Source organism: Urocampus carinirostris, chromosome 13 (assembly GCF_059441175.1).
Source record: "Urocampus carinirostris isolate Australia breed hairy pipefish chromosome 13, RoL_Ucar_1.0, whole genome shotgun sequence".
In the NCBI taxonomy this organism is placed as follows: Eukaryota; Metazoa; Chordata; class Actinopteri; order Syngnathiformes; family Syngnathidae; genus Urocampus; species Urocampus carinirostris.
The window spans coordinates 21,429,382-21,450,550 of NC_142361.1; the positions used below are offsets into that span (position 1 = coordinate 21,429,382).

General features: G+C 40.9%; 2 protein-coding genes across 2 annotated transcripts; both read right to left on the minus strand.

Annotated features, from left to right (window-relative positions):
• Positions 1-1,172: 1,172 nt before the first annotated feature.
• cacul1 (CDK2 associated cullin domain 1) lies at positions 1,173-10,664 on the minus strand. The gene is made up of 8 exons (XM_088351117.1): positions 10,219-10,664; positions 10,009-10,135; positions 5,594-5,696; positions 5,417-5,512; positions 5,169-5,271; positions 4,871-4,960; positions 4,100-4,238; positions 1,173-2,771 (listed from the first exon to the last, which is right to left on the minus strand). The coding sequence occupies exons 1-8, from the start codon at positions 10,499-10,501 to the stop codon at positions 2,732-2,734; spliced, it is 981 nt and encodes a 326-aa protein (XP_088207243.1). The 5' UTR covers positions 10,502-10,664; the 3' UTR covers positions 1,173-2,731.
• Positions 10,665-12,404: 1,740 nt separating this feature from the next.
• sirt1 (sirtuin 1) lies at positions 12,405-21,069 on the minus strand. The gene is made up of 9 exons (XM_088351496.1): positions 20,483-21,069; positions 18,215-18,337; positions 17,899-18,134; positions 16,125-16,277; positions 15,889-16,036; positions 15,738-15,817; positions 15,409-15,592; positions 14,822-15,334; positions 12,405-13,436 (listed from the first exon to the last, which is right to left on the minus strand). The coding sequence occupies exons 1-9, from the start codon at positions 20,898-20,900 to the stop codon at positions 13,165-13,167; spliced, it is 2,127 nt and encodes a 708-aa protein (XP_088207622.1). The 5' UTR covers positions 20,901-21,069; the 3' UTR covers positions 12,405-13,164.
• Between the last annotated feature and the right edge of the window lie 100 nt (positions 21,070-21,169).

A 21,169-nucleotide genomic window follows, 5' to 3' on the forward strand; every position in this document is an offset into this window, starting at 1 on the left:
GCACCTAAGGAACACTGTGGTAGTCCACGGACAGGTTTTCAAAATAGGTCATCATTGTGATTTTCCAGGAAATTTGATTTCTAACAGCAGTGTCTGAAACTCATGACAAAATGTTATCAGACACCAGGCAGACAACTATTAAAAGTTGGCTCTCCAGGCATAAAGTTGCCTGCCCCATTTTTCACAACTTGAAACACAATGAGACTAATCGCAAAAAAAAAAAAAAAAACATTGTCGAAAGTATTAAGGATCGATAATCCGAATATATAACAGAACAACACTTTTACTCATCTTCATTCATGCAATGTTTGCGTTGCGGCATCTGCTACAAGCCAAGTGAACTCTTTCCACGAAGCTTTTAATGAACATTTACGTTTTGTAGCGTCATACAATTTGTTAGCTTCTTTCGAATATTTCTTCTAGGGCTGAGGTTTTGGCTTGATTCTTAACCACTTCTCCATTTTTCTTGTGTTCTCTGTGCGTCTACTTTGGAAAATTATATGCAAATGCACGACTTTATAATGCTCGGAAAAGTCCGGAAGCACTGAGTTATTCGATGCAGGCTTCTAATTGGCTATCCGAGTATGCAAATTGCCAAACGGACCGAAATTCCTCGTTTTTTTTCCTTGTAAAAGTTGTCAGCCATGTGTGCAGGGACGATTTGTAAGTTGTACGCCCGACTAAAAGATGCACGCCCCAGGCGTCCGGGCACACGTTATTTCAGACACTGCTAACAGGCATTGTGTGGTAAATGCATAGTAATAACATGATCAGTTGTCATTTTAGAAATGTGTATCAAAATGGTAGCCCTTTGTGCCAATCAGTAACAAAAAGTAGCTCTCCTCTTCAAAAAGGTTGGTGACCCTTGAACAAGAACGACTCCATTTCTGTCCTGTGGTGTTCGCACCTTTATAGCAGAATAAATGATGTTTGCCCTGTAATTTGGCTGTAGACGAGTTCAGTTTGTAGCAAAAAAAAAAGAGGATCAGAGGCAATAAGAACAAATTAAACATATTGCATTTTTTTCCCATTGTGTCTTTGACAAGACTGTGTGGAATTTGAAAGTTTTCGAGAGTTAACTTCCACATTCCAAATAAAAATATAGCTAAAATACGAATAACTGTATCAGTTTGTGTTCATTCCTTTTTAAAGTCAAAAACCAGAGGCAGGCATTCTTGGGATGTATGAAAGGTTTATGTCACTTTTTTTCATCACACAAGAGATTTAAGAGGCAAACTCCACAAAGTGTTTGACATTTTGAAAACATTGAGCATCTAAGTTACACTTAAAACAGTGCAAAAGACACAAAGCCAATTAATTCTTACGCTATAATGACTAATAGTTTTTAGTGTACACAACATATGACGTGTAGCTTTATTCTTTTCATGTAAACCTGCAAATAATTTTTATGTTTGCAGAAATGTAGTTGGTATGGAGATTCACACTGCCATAAATATTTGCGGATGAATGACAAGACAAACTAAGCTCCCTTACACCCTTCATTCAAAGGTCCAACATACAAGACTGCAACAAAAATGTCAGGTCTGAATAACAGAAAAACTCAAATACTCCACAAGCATTAGTAAATAAAACATATTCATAAATAGACCGTTAGGACAAGTAAACATGCATAATAAATGTTAGGTTGCATTTGCACAGAATCTAGTACTGTACTCCAAAACATCTTTGGTGTTTCTTAAAATAATTCAGTTTACAACTAACCAGTGAAGGCTACTACATTAACAGAGAATCACAGTTTTGTTCCATTTTTTTGCCATACTGTCATGTTCTCTAGGGTGCAGGTTATCAGCAGCAGGGGTCTTCGTGAGCCCATTCGTTTGATGTTGGAAATCCAGTACAATCACTGGCCTTTTAAATCCATGTTTTATTTGTAAAAACAAAACAAAAATAACTTAAAATACTTTTTAAAAAAAGGTCCAAAAAAACTAAAGTGCACTGCGAAGCCCCGGGTGCCATGACCATGCCAGCAACTGGCAGTGCCATGCTGTATTTGCAAACAAGTGAAACTCTTTACTGAAATAGCCCAAATTCAAAGCATTTGCCATCCCATACAATGCTAAAAAGTATCTCAAACATTATGACACTCCATGTGTACATATATTCACAATGATCAGGTAAAAAACCCTTTTGGTACAAATTTACCAAACATCAAGTGTTTACTATTGGTATTCAAAAAGCTGTTTTGAATATGAGTACTATGTTTGTCATTAAGTTTGTTTTGAAAATCAAATGATAAAGGATTCTAATGTCTCGTAACATTCCATCATAATAGAACCCATGAAGGCACTCTAACAAAGATGGAAAACATGAATAGTGACCGTTTTTACATGAGTTACCTGTGATCAATGTCACTTGTTCAGGAATAGATTTATCAAATACTGTTTATGAGAAATAGGAGGCACTGGAACCTGAGTCCCATGTTAGGCACGTCAAACGCATAACAGCAGACTGGCAGTTGTGAGTCTTTTACGACACACTAAAGCAAGAAATATTTGAGTCTGCTCGTACGTGTGAACTCGTTGTCACACATGACACAGCATGATGTCATCTGCTCGAGGATCTGCTGTGACGTTCAAAAGAAAAATCTGTCCAATTCTGGCACCCGATTTCCACTATTCCCTTTCCGACAGCTTACGGTTCTAGCCTTTGATGCTACGACGGAAGTCAGCCTATGCCAAACTGTTCTCTTTGGAAACGTCATAAATTCCAATCAGGAGTCTTCGTTGGCCCTCTTGCGAGATTGATCACCCCTGAAAAACAAACTAAATTAGTTGCAATGTACATGTTGTTACTCATTCAGAATCAATTTTGGGTTAAATGTATTAAAAAACTTTATAAACCGGACAATGTAGGCGCTACCTGACCATGGTGGTGAAAATAAACTTTAAACTAGAGTACCGTATTTTCCACACTATAAGGTGCACCTAAAAGCCTTTATTTTTTTCAAAAGCTGACCATAGGCCTTATCGCCTTATAATACAGTGCACCTTATATATGGATCAATATTGAGTCACAAGGTCTCGCAACTAAGGCAAGCAGCCGCCGACTAGATTTTCCCCCGTAAGCGAAGTAGTCCGCGGTGTATTCTGGCATATATATACCGGCGTTACATTTCCTAAACAATGTGTCAATCATCATTTAAATCGGTCACTATTGGCCAAAGTTATTTGGTAAAAGGTGGCGGGTCCTTCTTAGCATTTACAGGGTCGTGCTAAAAAGGCATAAAACAAAGCCTGCAATTGGTCGAATAAGATGTGAAGTTAGGTTGCGCTACAGCCTGGACAAAACAATTTTTACTAGTCTGTATTTGAAAACAGGAATTATGGGGCTAAACAGACAGCTAGCAACAAGCAACATCCATCAATGCAGAGATGCTACACGGCTGATTTTTTCTTTTATTTGTCGGTATTATTGCGTGTAAATATTTTACACGGTTGGATTTACAACATACACAGATGTTAAATGACCATGGGTTGCGTGTCATTATTGAACGTGATGGCTATATGACAACTTTGGTGCCCTATATTTTTCCAGTATCTTGTTTCAGACTGATCTTGTTGTTTCTGCGATGAATTATATTTTTTAATTCAACTGAATTCAAAGTGTTTATTGTCATATGCACAGGAAAGAACCATGTTTCCCTGCACAATGAAATTCTTTCTTTTCTGTCCGCACAGTTTTCAACAAAAAAGAAAGTAGAAACTAAGAAATGGTTGACATTTCTTGAATCCCAAGAGTTTAACCTTCCTAATGATATGTGGAATGACGCATTTGAGTGATTGGTAACATCGTACAGACACCGTGTCTGTACGTGTCTGAGACACGTATTTGCCTTTTTGCGACCCGTCGGAGTGTTAAGGGGTTAATAAGTTTGACTGAACTATCTGACTGTTTTGTTGACGTTTCCACTGCAGTGCCTTATAGTCTGGTGCGCCTTATGTATGGAAAATATATGACCAAAAAACTGTTTTTGGTGGGTGTGCTTTATAATAACCCATTTTAACCCATGTTGTAACAATGACAATAAAGATATATTCTATACTATTCTATTGTGACGAGGTGATGATTTCAAACTGACCGTGGGAAGCCCTTCATTGTGAGCTCCATCTGAAGCTTCTGGTCGTGAGCAGCGTAATCCAACAGCAGAGACTCCATAGCAGGAGGGTTGATTTGAGGAATAAAGTCAGAGAAGAGACCAGGCGCCAACTGGGCCCACTCTGTTTAAGTAAAGAAATGCAGAATTTTTATTATTGATGCGGTTATTGACAACTTTTTTTTCACTAGACCCAAAATTACAAAGCGACAAAGTATAATGACAATAAAGGTACTCTTGTGGGTAGTTTAAAAGCAGCTTAATGAAATTAGCATATAACTCATTTTTGACTCCAACCCTAAAATTACAGAAATTCCAAGTGTACATATACATGCAGTTTATGATAACGTACTAATCCCATTATTCCCACCATCTCAATTTTTCCCCTTACTCAGGCAATGCGTGTTCACAAGAAGGCTAAAAGTCTCCCATTCTTCCTCAAAACATAGGGATAAGGGTAGGAGTAAGGGACAAAAGCCTTCGCTTCTCCCAAGTCATGTCCCATTAGCGTGACTGACCAGCTCGAAGCAATAGTAGGCTAAATAAAAAAGTTAGCCTAGATAAAGAGCTTGTTGCTTTATGTAACTACTACCCCAGCTCAAAATGATTACACAGTAAGCAAGAAATACTTTCCCGATTTCGAAAATAATTGTTCTTGACCTCACTGAGCAGGTGGGAGGGGAACAACAAGAGGAAATGGGTAGGGAAAAGGGCGAGTAACAGGATTGGGCCTAAATTTGTTTTGTTGTGGCATACCTGGTCGGAGACTGTAGAGACCTTTAACCACACTGGCCATGGTTAAGGGCTCTATTTCGAAGGGCACACCGTGAGCTTTAATCAGAAGAGCTGGAACGAAAGTCAGAAATAACTTGTACTAGATGACTAAATAAGACAAACATGGTTCTACATTCAGAAAGCATTACATGGCACACGCCCAAATTCCCACAGCATCTTGAACAGGGAGAATGTGAATGCTAACATGAATCCAGTCCATCTTAGAACAAACACATGTGGGATGTTTTTCCAGTCCCACAAAAAGGAGCAAAGTACTCACGCATGAGCTTGTCCACATATTTCTCAGCGACGTGATCAGCAAAAAGGTTCATCAGATCCTGTTTGAGGTCACGGTGGAGCTTCGATTCGATGTAGAACTTGTTCTAAAAAACATTATTTGTGATATTTCTGCAAAAGTTGTTTTCTTTTCTAGTATGTTTGTCTATATTGTTGCATATGGCTTTTTCAACCCGCATGAGTGGAATACATACTGCGTTCCTCTTCAGTGTAATCTTAAAAGCTACTCACCAAATACAAAAAGACAGGAACGATACATTGTAGAGACGCAATGTATTGCGTCAGCGCTGTGTTGAAGCTTTCAATCAGGTTTTCCAGTTGGACTGTCTGAAAACAAATAAAGCACTGTGACATCTAACTGCATTTTAAGTGGAACCGCTAAAAAGTAAAATACTTGGCTTCGCTCACATTCAGCTTGGTAGACACCTGCTGGAGATGATTTGCTATTTTGGATTTCAAGTCATTGTAGAGCAGCTCGGAGTGTTGTTGGCAAACACACTTGTAAACGTAACTGAAAGAAAAAAACAGACATAATAATCATATTGGTGATTTAAACAAGTACAATAAACTTTAGCGGTTGGCGATACAGGGAGTTTTGTTATTGATCCGATACCAAGTAAAAACAGGGTCAAATCTGCTGATATCGGCACTTTCTGCTTGGGAATTTCATGATCGTGAAATAATTGAATCCAAACCACCTGCCACCCCAAGTTAGTATTCTAACTATGATTTTAACTAAGACAAGAAAGTTTGATCACATTACCCCGATTTTAGCTAACCTGCATTGGCTCCCTGTTAGCTTAAAGATGTGATTTCAAGGTTCTGTTGGTAGTATACAAAATCATGCAAGGAGTTGCTCCCTCATATCTTTCAGATTTAATTTCCCCCTATGTTCTGGTCCGGAGCCTTTGCTCTGAAAACACTGGTCAACTGGTGATCCCCAGAGCAAAGAAGAAATCCGCTGGTTCAAGTGTGCTCTCCATTCGGGCCCCGGTGCTGTGGAATGCTCTTTAAATCTAAGCTTAAACCACGCTACTATTGTATAGCATATGAATAACCTATATTTTATTTTGACAACATCTGTGTATTGTTTGCCCTCATGTAGGTTTTAGATCAGGGGATGGTGTCATAATAGTCTGTGGTTTGCATTAATCTGTGGTCTGTGCAGCCCTTTGAGACTCTTTGTGATTAAAAGCTATACAAATAAACATGACTTGACTTGACTTGGTATGGTCACGTTACAAGTTCATCAGGACTGACCATGATAATTCTCCAGGGCACAGTCCAAGGGGGCAGGAGGAGAGAAAGACTGAAAAAGAACTGGGCTGACAACATAAAGAAATGGACTGGTACGAGCTTTGCCACGAAACAAGAACAGGCCAAGAGCTGAGGAGGCTGTCCAGAGTTGCGTCTTCATAGGTGCCGCGATGACTCATCCATGAACCGTGAATGTATGTATAACCTTATACGTTTCCCCTGTATTATTTTGTTATACCAATCTCGTTTTGTCCATCTTGGCTGTAATCCAGATTGATCCGGTCAATGGTAGCAGATGACAATTCCATGGTAAATTGTTAATATTGTCATAGTATTTTACATGGTCTCTCTAAATGTGAATGAATAGGTGCCGCGTTGTGTTTCTAAGGTTTATTATCACTTAATAAGGGGAATTGCAATCGTTATTAAGGGGAGAAATTGGGTGAGGTTTACAGGTATATTATAGTGCTATATGGTGATCGTGGTGGACTTCAGGAGAACTAGAACTCACCCGGTTCCTGTAACTATCAAAGGAGAATGTGTAGAATTTGTCCAGACCTACAAATACCTGGGTGTGCAGCTGGATAATAAACTGGACTGGACTGCCAACACAGAAGCTCCATGCAGGAAAGGTCAAAGCCGACTGTACTTCCTCAGAAGGCTGGCCTCCTTCAACATCTGCAAAAAGCTCCTGAAAATGTTCTATGAGACTGTTGTGGCAAGCGCCCTCTTCTATGCGGCAGCGTGTTGGGGAGGCAGCGCCATGAAGAAGGATGCCTCTCGTCTTAATAAACTCGTGAGGAAAGCGGGTTCTGTTGTGGGCACAGAGCTGGACAGCCTGACAACTGTAGCTGAGAGATGGGCACTGAAAAAGCTGCGGTCAATCATGGACAATTCATCACATCCACTACACAGCATCATCTCCAAACGGAAGAGCACTTTGGGGGCGGCAGTGGCTCAGGAGGTAGCGCGCTCGTCTTTGGATCAAGAGATTGTAGGTTCGATTCCCGGCTCCTCCGTGTTACATGTCGAAGTGTCCTTGGGTAAGACACTGAACCCTTAATACCCCCAATAAGCAGGTTAGCGCCTTACATGGCTGCACGGCCGCTATTGGGAAATGTGAAGCACACTGTAAAGCGCTTTGGGAAGTCTTGACTTTAAAAGCGCTATATAAATGCAGATCATTTCATTTCACTTTCAGTGACAGACTGCTGTCACAGTCTTGTTCCACGGACAGACTGAGGAGATTTCTTCCTCTTTAACTCCACCCGGATGGGTAAAAGCCCACATTAAACCACACTTACACATTTGCATATTACCTTATTTTCATTGCAGTGTGTATTTTATGTAGCACTATTTAAATACTCTATATCAACACGTTACATTTGGTATGTATGTATTATATTCCTTTTACTTTATTATTGTTTTATTTTCAACACAAGGATACTGCAGGAAGTGTGAATTTCCCTACAGAGATGAATAAAGTATCTATCTATCTACCGTAAATTCCGGACTATAAGCCGCTACTTTTTCCCCAAACGTTCAACCCTGCGGCTTATTCAGTGATGCGGCCAATTTATGTAATTTTTCTAACGGCCGCCAGCGGCGCCCGAGTACAGAAGGTTAGATTTAGACCGGTGGATTATATGCGCCGAGGAAGACTGCAACTTCTTGGCTTGTGCATAAATTAAATTAGCGTAAACATACCCTCATCATGCAAAATGGAAAAAGAAAGGCACATCAAAAAATCCACCATCACCAACGACTTCCGAAAAGCCGGTCTGCTGCGTGACGGAGAGGAGGGCACAGAATCAGGAGTGGATAAGAGTCCCAGCGACAGTAACAATGCGAGTGAGGCTGCGGGAGCGTAGAACGACATCTATATGACAAAGTTTCTTTCCGACACTGAGGAAGACGACTTTGATGGCTTCAGTTCTAAGGAGGAAGATAAGGATGGTTTACCGTGATTTTTACAAGTACGGTATGTTTTTTTAACAAACCCGTTTACTGTGTTGCGAGCGTGTTGCTACCATTAACTGCCCTGTCAGGCATCATTTGGGATGAAAGTTATATTATTATTATTAAAGCTTTGAAAACTCTCTCGGTGTACCGTCTTTCTTTGTAATCATGTGTAACCATGTATAATATGTATTTGCAACTGTATATTTTTGTAATGTATTTATTTCAGACACTTATTCTGATATGTTTTACACAGGCGAATAAAAAAGAAGGGGCGAAACAAACGCGTGGTGACGGGAAGTGGGGTAAAGGTGAGAACTGTTTGTGGACGCGGCGGACAATAGTGGATATATATTTTTCCCACCCTTACCTTTGGAAATACATACTTTTTTCATTGGATTACTTTCAACGGGACCCGCACTCTGCAGGTCTGCATCAAACCTTAAGCACCGCTATCATTTTCCGTTCATTTCGCTGGCTGTGATTTTTGGACTGTGTACTTTAATGAAGGACATTCAGTTTCAATCGCGGGACTTAAAGTCTGGTCTGGGTTAATTTTGTGTTTGTGTTACGTTTTTTTAATGTGGGCGCATGCGGCTTATATACAGATGCGGCTTGTGTAAGTACAAAATCGGTTTTCCTCTTAAAATGTGGTGGGTGCGGCTTATAATCAGGTGCGCTCTAGAGTCCGGAATTTACGGTATATAAAAAAGAAAGACAGGATTGATCGCAAGACAATAGTATCGATCCGAGTACCCGCTGAGTATCTATAATATCAATATATTAAATCGATGTGCCCACCCTTAGTTAACTTCTTTGCTCAGTTTTAAACTAAAAGCAATTATTTAGGATGTGTGTTATTTAAAAACTGACCCAGATTACTCACAAATGCTGGGGGCGTCTCTGACACTAACCATTGAGAGAATGAGAGAGACCACTTTCCTTATTTCTAGTTTGTGAGTTATTACTCTTGAGTTATTACTAGAACTGGAGTAGTCGTGGAACTGAGCAAGCGTGTTGATAGGAGAGTACTCGGTTGGTTTGGACACATTGAGAAGATGGATGAGGAGCGAATATTGAAGAGGATCTACAGAGCAGAAGTCAATGGAAGGAGACCAAGAGGAAGGCCGCGATTAACGTGGATGGATGGTGTTATGAGTGCACTGCAGGAAAGAGGTCTAAACATAATGGAAGCTAGAGCTCTTGTTGGTGACAGAAAGGAGTGGAGAGGTGTTGGGAAAGGATAGTGGGATTGTGGACGCGTTCTTAAGGATGGGCTGGGCACCCGTATGATGCGGCAGGGGTAAACCAGTGAAAGCTGCTGTTGAACAAAAGAGTGTGTTGTGTCACCCTGACCCGAGTGACATGGCCGCTTTCTGGTGTCCCATTTCAAAACGAACGATGAAAGCATAACCAACTTGGGTGCCGAGGTGCCTAACTTGTATGGGTGTTTAGGCAATTGGGTTGGCCACGGTCCAAACATTTTTGTGTGTTTTTTTTGCCATTTATTTCCCTTTTATTTTCTTTGTTATTGTATGTGTGTGTCTTGCTGTCGGTCTCCCCTCTTGAGGGATATGACCAAGGTAAGATAGATAGATAGTTATTACCTGTATATCTGAGCGTATGAGACAGAGATGTGGTCCGTCGAGTTCTGAATAAGGAGGCGCTCAATGGCCTTCTCCAGGTTGGGCCAGTGGTTCTTACGGTAGTCTTCAACTGCTGTTGCATTTAGACCTACGAAGTTTTGCCACCGTTATTATCTCGAACGCTCTTTTAGATTGGAAAATCAGGGACCGTATTCAAGCAAGTCCACTTACGAAACTTGGAAGCAGGGTCAAGAGGGAAATTGTCCCGAGCAGAGGCAGCCGCCGGAGTCACACACTCCGCGGTGTCGCTCCCCGAGTCCGAGTCCATCAATTCGGAACCCGAAGCGCGTTGGCATGCAAAACTCCTCCAAGCAGGATCGGAACCCTCCTCTCTTGCGACCGCTATACGGACGGGGTTCTGGAGCGCCGTTGGGTCGCATAGTTGGCTTCCCGGACAATAGTTATGATTATGATCATCTTTTATCTCCAAACTTTCATCTTCCATAGCTTCCATTCCACCCTTTGCAGTGAGCTGATACCTGGCATTTAGAACTGTGAACGCAACGCTGATAAACACAAGAGCATTCTCAAGCAGTTTGGCTTTGTTTTCGCAGCACTGTCGTGACGTTTTTCTTCTTCGTCACCTAATTTGTGTAAACAGCAACTACGAGCGGCGCGTTACCGCAGACAATTGGCTTGGCGTGTGCTGGCCACTAAACTGTCAAGCACTGCTAAAAAATAATATATTTTTTTTGCAAAACAGTACGCTCTTTTAGTTTTTCATGAAATAAATAATTTCATACCCTGCACAGATGATTTAGTATCAGTGTTTGGCGTTAAAAAAAGTAATTACGAGTCACTTAATTTATTTTTCAACACAAGGATACTGCTGGAAGTGTGAATTTACCTATAGGGATGAATAAAGTATCTATCTATCTATCTATCTATCTATCTATCTATCTATCTATCTATCTATCTATCTATCTATCTATCTATCTATCTATCTATCTATCTATCTATCTATCAACCAAGTGATTAGGTTACCCCTCATTACTGACACCCAAATGGAGCATGTTTCTCTGGTAGTAACTATCTAGCAGGGTTGGGTAGGGTTACTTTAACTGGATTACTTTCAATTACTTTTGGATTACTCCAATACCAAATATGCTAATAAAAGACAAAAGAAACTAAATATGAATAAAATTACTAAATTTTGTGCAGGCTTGGGGAGTAACGGAATACATGGAACGGCAAAAATGATGTTGGCAAGCTGTTTGGATTTATTTTAATTTTGTTTCTGTCGCATTTTATGTTAGTTTTGCCGGAGATCAAAGCCAGGAGAGAAAGCTTACGTGTTGTGAGTCATCATTTTATTCATATTTAGTTTCTTTTGTCTTTACTGGGCAGCGCTGCGGTGGTGGTTGGCGCATGCACGGCACAGTTCTGAGGTCATGAGATCGAACCTCCTGTGTGGAATTTTCATGTTCTCCTCAAGCTTGCATGGCTTTCCTCCCAAAAACATGCATGTTGGGTTAATTGGCCGGTCCAAATTGTCCCTAGGTGTGAATGAGCGAGCGAATTGTCCGTTATCTGCCCACTCCCTGAAGATAACTGGGATGGGTGCCAGCACCCCCGCGAGCCTACTGAGGATAAGCGGTGCAGATAATGGATGGATATTTTTAATTGAGCATAAGAAAAATACTAAATACAACTTTATTGTGTGGGGGCAAAACATTATCAAAATTATATTCTTTATTCCAGGCATAAGACATTTTCTCATGTTGTGTAGTTCTGTATATAGTTTATCACAAAAATGTATGTAGACACTTATTTTCCATTTCAGATTTAATTTTGGAGTAAAAATGGTGGATTCTGGGCTTTTGTTTGTCACAAAGAAAGCTCTGAAAACATTCCGCTTATTTTAAAATTAATCTTATGTGCGTTCCTCACCAGATAAGCCAACCCATCTTTGCACTTTATTTCTTGTTTTAAACCCATTATCCGCCATCTTTACTCCAAAACTAAATCTAAAATAGAAAACAAAAGCCTATTGGCTTTTCAAAGTCAGAATGTGTATACATTTTTGAGACACCCTAGAGTAGGTACAATTCTTTTTTAAACGTTATTTTGCACCATGAACCAAAAAAGTCAATTTTCACTGCCCTGAATTTCTTTGTGAAACATCATTATCCGAATTGTTTTTGTTTCTGCTAAATTCGCACCTTATACCACATGATGGATGGTTGTACTAAACAGTCCTGGATATGTTGTGGTTTACAATTTTGGGTATTTTAGCTGTGTGGGATATGACAGATGAGTGACCCTTTGTTTTTCAAGTTTTTTTTAACCTAAATATCAGCAATTGGTCAACCACATATTCTATACATTTTTTTTAAAAAAAAGAGAGGAACAACTGGTGTCATGATGGCATTTTTTCTCAACGATGATCGAACATCATAAGGCTTCGTAATAAAACAGTAGATAACTTTATACAGAAAGACCGTCATCTACTCTTGGCAGAGTATGTCTCCAAACTGGGTATAAAAAATATGAGGCTTGACTATAAAAAGTAGCTGCCACAAGTGAAGAAACCACCTAATTAATGATCTCTTTTCCAGACTATCAACAATAGCCACTCACAGAACTTCCATTTCAAAATCAGATCACAATGAAAATGCTCTTTGGTTTCAACTTAAAAGAGGACTGTTAGCGTCTGTATTTACGCACATCAAAGACCAGACTTCAACTGTGTGTTCAGGCGAGGCAAAGAGTCCATGTAAGCCAATGGAGGGCTTAGTCTGAGCAGGCATTTGACTTCAATGTTCATGCTACTGCGACAGAAAACACTACAACACGGTTCATGTCACGTTGTGGACTGATGACATTGTCTCGTCTTAAAGCTTAACCTACTCTCTATTATGAGAAGTTGAAGTAGATGAACTGATGCATTTCCAAACACAAAGACGAAAAGAGATGGCAACAAATTCTATGATCAAGCAATGTGTCTTACATTTCACACAATGCGTGCAACTAAGCGGGCAGAAAAAAATGTGTTCCATATTCACATAGTGTCAAACATTAGAAACAATAGATTGATGAGACAAAAATATATGAAATAGTTAATATGTATATATAAATACATATATAAAAAGACGAGTGCTTTGTCTACTGCGTACTTTAAAGGCGTGTTTTGCTCGGAGTTTGTTCTTCTGTATTTTCTGTTTGCAAATTTTCTGCTGCTTCATGGGCAAAAGTGTCCGGTTCCGGTTCTCTCAGAAGGTCCGTTTCGTCAGCTTCCTCCAAATCGCTGACTGCCATGCCTTCGCCGCTGCATTCTGATTCCTCGCTGTCACTTTCGCACGAGCTCGACGTCTCGTCCTCAGAGTCGGAGTACACTTCGGCCCCGTGGAAGATGTAGTGATGTGGCACTTGAAACAAGTATTGGCCCGCTAAGAATCACAAGCACAATCAATTTAAGAGCTTATATTTTTTTGTGAGAAAAATCAATTGGATTCTATGTCAATCGTTAGATTGTCAAGTGATCCTGAATGCTCGGTCAAAGAAAGTGGGGCCATTTGTTACATGGATGTGTAATTGGTAAAAACAAAAAAAGCAACAGAAACATTTTCACTCTGAAAGCAAATAATCGAAGCTATCCAAGAGAAAATCTGAAGAAATGTGATGTTTCATGAATGTGTTATTCTTCACTTCAGTATTAAACAATGTTACTACGCCAAATAATATTCAAATATGAAAGTATTTTATATACTGTATAGCCAATCTGTTTTTGTTATATAACTTGATTGAAGCCTTTTCAGGATGTCCTCACATAAAAATCTAGGACAGTTTGATTCATGGTGGTATTGAATAAGTTAATACTGAAGGTGTTAATATCAGAGGTGAAAAAGCTTTACTGGTACATGGCTATTTCAAAGCCACGTTTGGATGTTGACATGGGAAATAAGAGTTTTGTGTGCCAAAATCCTTATCATTTATGCTGCACGGTGACTGCGTAGGCAAAAACTCAGCTTTCAAAATGTAAATTTTCTGAACAGTATGTTTTGAATGCGGTATTTGAAAGTCGGAGCATTTCGCTGTTGCTCTCGACGTACAAAATGTAACGAAAAGCAAGAGAGCTACAGGGTGGGAGAAAGAATGTTCAAGTCCGGCTAGCTACTTTCTGGTTTGGCCCGTGACAATTTTGTACTTCAAGTAAAACTTGTAAATTATGGGATAGATAGGATGTGGAGATTGTGATCTATGTATCGGGTTTGTGAGGCCCGTGATGTAGTTTCCATATGTTCCTCGTTGGACAATCGGAACAGGAGAAGATGGCACCACTCATTTTGTGAATTTAATGTGCTGCGTCACTCATTTGTAGATTCTCAACATACCATTATCCCTCACTAATCTGAATATATTTCTTTGTGTAGTTGCTGCAGGGCTTCTGACTTCCTCATCGATTGCAAACGCTTTGCACCCGCCATTAAAAAGTTATTAGCAGGTTTGGACACCTTGATGCCACGAATAAAACTCTGCATATAATAATTGAGACCCTTTCTACTGTCTTTTGAGATAACTTTGCATGGAAAGGAAGAAATTATACAGCTATGCTATTAGGAATAGAGACTAAAGGGTCGCTCGCTGTTGTTTCAACCGCTCTATTTGCTCCGTGTGATACATGGATACCTCAACTATGGGGGCGTGGCTTAGCGCTCTATGGCAGATCTATAAATTTCCCGGATAGGTGCTACTAGCAAAAAAGTTAGTGTAAAACCGTGCCTCACTTTAAAGCAATTTGACAGCTGTTCTCCTTAAAGACCTGATGACTTACTGTCAAGGCGTTTGCTGATAGGACTTCTGCTGATCCGGTTCATCCAGCACCGCCGTCGAAATTCATGGTGGGAAGAGTGGCTTCTTTCTTCCATAGTCCCTCCCGTCGCTACGTTTTGTAACTGCTGAGGCTCAGAGTTGTCTTCGCCTGGAAACTGAGCGCCAGGACAAGGCTCCAGAGGAGACACGTGACCGTCGTTTTCTGTGACATTCGGACTTTGCGGTGAATGTTTTCCAAGAAAGTCTGTGCCGTGCCGTTTTGGTTCTTCTGGCGTTCCTTCGCCCGTGGCTGACAAGGCCTCGCAAGGTGGCTGCTCAGGCAACCGAGGGGGTTTCTCAGTGATCTCGGTAAGTCGAGTGGTGTTATAGCAAAGCTGCTCAAAGTCCCCACCCAATCGATGACAGAGCTCATTAACAATGACATCGCAGTCCCCAAGCAGCTCCACGTCAAAGTTGAGGTGAGGCAGCTGCTCCCGATTGATCAAGACTTGAGGCACTTCATGAGGAATGGAGTCTGGGTATGATGAAAAGAAAAGCTGTTCAAAACATTTGTCAACAAAGATGCACAAGAGTGAACAAAAAGCATACTTGGGATGAGAGCGACGGGTCTGACTTTCAGCGATGACCCGATAACAATCAGGAGATCCACCTCATCCTTGTCCTGCTTCATTGCTCTGTGAAACATTTCTGGGAGATTCTCTCCAAAGAAGACAATGTCTGGTTTCATTATTGCTAAAGGAATATCCGGACAGCGAGGACAATGGGGAACACGCTGAAAAAAAGCATACACGGGATTTTAAACAATGCACTTTAACATTCGAGAGGTTTCAAACTCAAGTTTTTGTTACAGGCCACTTAGATTGTAAAACCAGTCAATATTTCTGCGCATTTTTTGATTGTTACTTGAACATGCATACCTGGTTAAAGATGTCTTCCCTTATAACTTCACAATCCACTTTATATTTACAGATAAGACAGGAAGCAGTTGCAAATGACCCTAAAACAAAAGGTTTTTGAAGACATTAATTTACTTCCCTAATAAACCATCAGCTATATTTTGCTACCCACCATGACATTGGATAATTCTCTGAACTCCGGCCACTTGTTCCAATGTATCAATATTTTGTGTGTAGTTCCGTAGGAGCTTTCCCTGCTTGTCTAGCATAGATATGAACCTGTGACAGGGAGAGGGCTGAAACTGCCCTGGATAGATCTCCTGCAACAAAGACGACACACAGAGAATAAATCTGACTTACGTCACACATGCAATGGCTTCATAAGAACAAAACATACATTAAGCAAACCTTAGCAAACTTGAAAAATGGCCTCGGGTCTCTTTGGAAGTATTCAATGTCAAACATAGCTTGCGGGTCTGGAAGATCAGGAAAATCAACAGCAAGGCGGGCGTAAATTCCATCTCTGGAACGGAAATCAGGTATTCCACAAGAGACAGACACCTGAAAGAAGAGCAGAGAATGTACTGTATTTTCATGACCATAGGGCAGACAGTGTGAAAGGACACAGTCTCCTCAGTTGGCTCTATTTCTGTACTATCACTACAGAGGGTGCACTCGCGTGTGGCAAAACTGTAATTGGTTGTAGTTTATTGAAGTATTGATTACAAAGAAAAACACATGTAAAATTTTTCGGAATTTGTTTTTCAGCTTTCTTCACCTGCGAACTTTCATTTCATTAACCTTCAATTCTCCCGCCAATGCTCGGTTACCATTTTCTTACGCTTAGCTTAGAAATCATCACATCATTGCAGACGAAAACACAGAATTAAATGGAGAGAAAGTGTGGTTTTGGATTCAATTAATATTGGCTAAACCACTCTGTTATGCTACAGCGTTAGCATCCATGAGCACTTCCACTAACAATACATTGCTTGTGAGGTCACGCGTCCTCTTCCGCGCATTTGGGTTTCGATGGCAAGCAAACAAGAGACGCTTAAAAGTCACCGGAGACGCATAGAAGTTGCATTTAGTTGGAAATGTGAACAATCTCAAAAAACATCGGATTTTACCCAAAAATGTTGTAAGTCTTAACCCGACCAAGGCTTCTATCTGTAACCTCCCAGTCTCGTAGACTAGTGCCCAGCCCTAAGACCACGAGCTGGCCTAGCTCCGCCACTCCGCATGAGAGACAAGGGGCACAGGACGACCAAGCGCGCAGCATAATTTGGAGATAATTTAAAGCTTTTATGTGCGCCTTATGATCGTGAAAATATGGTATTAGGGTGAACTGGAACTGAAGCGGACTAATTGACAAGCAAGCATTGCCTTTGATTTAAAAACTGTGCTAAATTATTGAATGTTTACGTGTACTTTTTGTAAAGAAGGAGAAATACATATGCTTTCCCAAGAAAATTTTAAACTATTGTGTAATTAGTTTTACTTGTCAAATTATATTTAGGTCAGAATGCATCTCTGGAATCGCCATAACACATACTGGCTGCAGCCATATTCAGGCCAGCGCCAAAGCCGTGGCAGCACTCCACTGGAATCAATCTTGGGCCCAGAGCATTTTATTAAAAGAATCATTGGCATAAAAATGCTTTACAGAAAACGTTGAAAACTGAGGAAACTATATTTGCAACACGTTAAGCATATTAGGAGGATATAAGGATACTCTCAAAAATTAAACAAGTATCTCATGTTTATCCAAAGCAGTTTTGTCTGGAACGTACAACACTTGTCAGCAAAGTTCCAGAACCACTGTCACTCAAGATAGATTTCAAATTACTACAAAATCTTCCCTAGAATCAAAAAGTTGTTGATGAGGTGAAAACTGACCTAACAATGTGTAATCTTGTAAATAACATATTGTTTAGGTGGTGCTAAACACTTACGTCTTTCAAAATCAGGAGTTACAAGAATTGAATAGCGTACGGTAAAGCAAGTGAGTGGGCAATTCTCATTTTTGATGGCATGGGCTCAGATACTTTTTAAAGAACTGTCCAGAAACTATCCAATGCCCAAGCTTAAAATAAAAACTCAAAGTTATAAGTATGAATATATATTTTGCAGCACTCACTTTGCACTACACTTAAAAAAAATCTCATTAGAAATTACATACCCCAGCACCAGTCAGCACAAGAATCCTTTTACTTTCATGGAGTAGCCTGACCACATCTTCCAATGTGTTGATATCCTTCCGCTTTTTTCTTTTAGGGGGTTCTGAGATGTTGATGATTATCTGCCACAGAGTCATGTCGTCTAAATCTGGCGGGAGTACAGTTTCAGGAAGCATCTCTCGCAAAATCGCCCTTGGGTCGGTGTCTCGGATGTGTTGCTGGATTAAACTAAGGGAACCTAGCCAAGATAACAACATCTTAGCATTGCACAAGTAGTCATTAAACAGGTATGAGATGAAAGATGGTGCCTGAGTCCACCTATGTGTGGTTGAGGAGTCCAGTCGCTGGAGCTGGCATGGGAGGATCTGTCATCCTCTTCGGTCACATGCTCCGGTGTTACAGCCAAACCATTGGAGGGGTGATCGACACACTCAATGAGACCTAAGAGTAGACATGAGGAAAAAAAACTGACTATAAAAGTGCTGTCTTATTACCACAGTGTAGTGCAGGGGTTGGGAACATATGGCTCGCAAGCCAGGTGTTGCTTTTTCAATGAGTACATCTGGCTCGGCGATAAAGTTCACTTTTTTAACAGCAGGAGTGCGACAGTGTTTCTAGCAGTAGTGGCCAGAGTGCTGTAACCCTTTTCTACCTTTAAGACAGGTAAGAAGAAATGTCAATACAATGTTTTTCCTGTCTCTAAGCTAAGGAAATGCATTATAATACACCCCAGTATCTTTTAAGCGTATAGTATGCGCAAAAAAAAGAAAAAAAAAGACTAATGATCATCAATGTGCAGGAGTACTTTAAAAAAAATATTTGTATATTTCAAAGATATTGAATGTTCGCATCTATAAAAAGTAATGAAAGACGAATAATGACCACTTAATTCCGCAGGACAGAACTGTGACCAGATATATACATACATTTGTATCCTTCTTGTTTGCAGTATTGTGTGAGATTTTTACAAAAGAACTCTGCCTGCACCGTGTGACACTATTATTCATTACAAAAGTTATGGTCAAAATTAACTTCAACAATCGTGTAGATGAGGGAAAGAGCTCGTTCTTCGGGCCTTTAGTCCATCCACCTCTCTTGGAATAAGGGACACATAGACCAATCCTTTCACAAATCCCCACATGCAGAAATGGGATGATGTGAGATCTGGGTGGCCAGGATATGAGATCATGATCATTGGGTCCAGACCTGCAGTGTTCAGAAACTGACGGACACTGAGGCTGAAGGTACGAATAACAGAAGCTGCTGTAACCATTGACCGTGCAATGTTGGGATGCATTTGTCAAGAATTTGACTTTTGGCTTGATGTGTGTTGTGTGACCAATACATTGAACATTCCATGTAAAAATTGAGAATAAAACCTTTCTGAATTTACCAGATGCGTTATTTTATCCCCAACAGTTTCCAGGATATTCAATGTCAAAATGTGCCCCAGAGTTTTGGAACACCATATATTTTAAGTTAATGGCTCTTACAGTCCAGAGTTTGAGGAGTATGTTAGGAGTGACAAGATTGGATAGATTGAGAAATGAAATTGTGAGAGACAGAACTGGAGTAGTCGTGGAACTGAGCAAGCGTGTTGATAAGGGAGTACTCGGTTGGTTTGGACACATGGAGAGGATGGATGAGGAACGAATGTTGAAGAGGATCTACAGAGCAGAAGTCAATGGAAGGAGACCATGAGGAAGACCATGATTGACTTGGATGGATAGTGTTATGAGTGCACTGCAGGAAAGAGGTCTAAATATAATGGAAGCTAGAGCTCTTGTTGGTGATAGGAAGGAGTGGAGATGTGTTGTGAAAGGATAGTGGGATTGTGGACGCGTTGCTTAAGGATCTGCTAGGCACCCGTATGATGCGGCAGGGGTAAACCAGTGAAAGCTGTCGGGCCCTGCTGTTGAAAAGAGCGTGTTGTGTCACCCTGACCCGAGTGACATGGGCGCTTTCTGGTGTCCCATTTCATTTAATCTGGAGGGACAAAAGCATGACCAACTTAGGTGCCGAGGTGCCTAACTTGTTTGGGCAAGTGGGTTGGCCATGGTCCCAAAAATTTTGTGTGTGTTTTTTGCCATTTTTTCCCCCTTTTATTTTCTTTGTTATTGTATGTGTTTGTCTTGCTGTCGGTCACCCCTCTTGAGGGATATGGCCAAGGTAGATAGATACAGTCCAAAACGTTTCCGACCCTTGGTCTAGTAGGTGATTAAAGTATGTGAACAAGTGTTGACATGCAATTTTACACAATTGATGAGACTAACGGACACGCAACTGATTTTTGGAAATGGGAGAGGGCTGAATTCGTGCCTGCTAACCAATGCGACGCCTCTTGCAAAGTTTAGTGTCTCGCGGGAAGAGTTCCATTCAGGAGAACTCTTCTAATGTCTCCCGTAGAGTAGACGCTTTCCTTTTCCAATCACGTGTAGGTATTTGGCATAAGAAAGACAAACCACCTAGGGTTGGTGTCGTAGTCGGGGGATTAAAAAAAACTTCGCTTCAATAAGAATTCGCGCTAATTTTTTGGTCAAACGTGTACCCGCAGGAAAAAAATCCACTCCCTTCCTCCTGACCTACCGGCTTTGGCCTCAAGCGTTCCAAATACGGCGCCGTCTTCGTCTGCTTTCGCAACGGAATTAAACGACTCTGGCTCAGTCAGTCCTCGGCCATTGTTGTCTCCGCCTTGCACTCCCGGGGCCTGCTCGACCGCCATGGACGGCTTTGCTTCCCTCTCCTCTGGCTCGGCGGAAATAACCGCCGCCTCCCAAGTCCCCGTGACTTCAGAAACGCACGAAAAATTAGCAGCTTCGACAACCGCGAGTCCGTGGTTGTTGGCCAGGTTCATTTTCGACTTTTTAACGGCGGGCTCGTCCATGTCGGCTTCGCCCGAGAAAGCAGCTCCCAGACTGTTCTCCCCGTCCGCCATCTTCAGCCCGCATAGCCGCTGAGCGTGCCTAACGAGCCCCTCCCCCTCGGACAGCTGGCTCATTTGCATAGGTCACGTGACACTCTCTCAGCCAGTCCTTGTAGTAGAAATGTCTCCTAATACGTCACTGAAATTGAACCATAACAAAAAATGATGTGTTCAAATACCTTCGGAGTTTTGAAGGAGAAATGATGGATGTTGTTACTTAAATGTAACAATAGCTTTAAACGCGATTCAGGCATTTACCTGTTTCCATTTTGAAAAAAATCAATCAACCACATATCTCACAACAATGCCGTCAGTCTTTAGTCACGATCCCCGTTTATGTAATTGAAAAA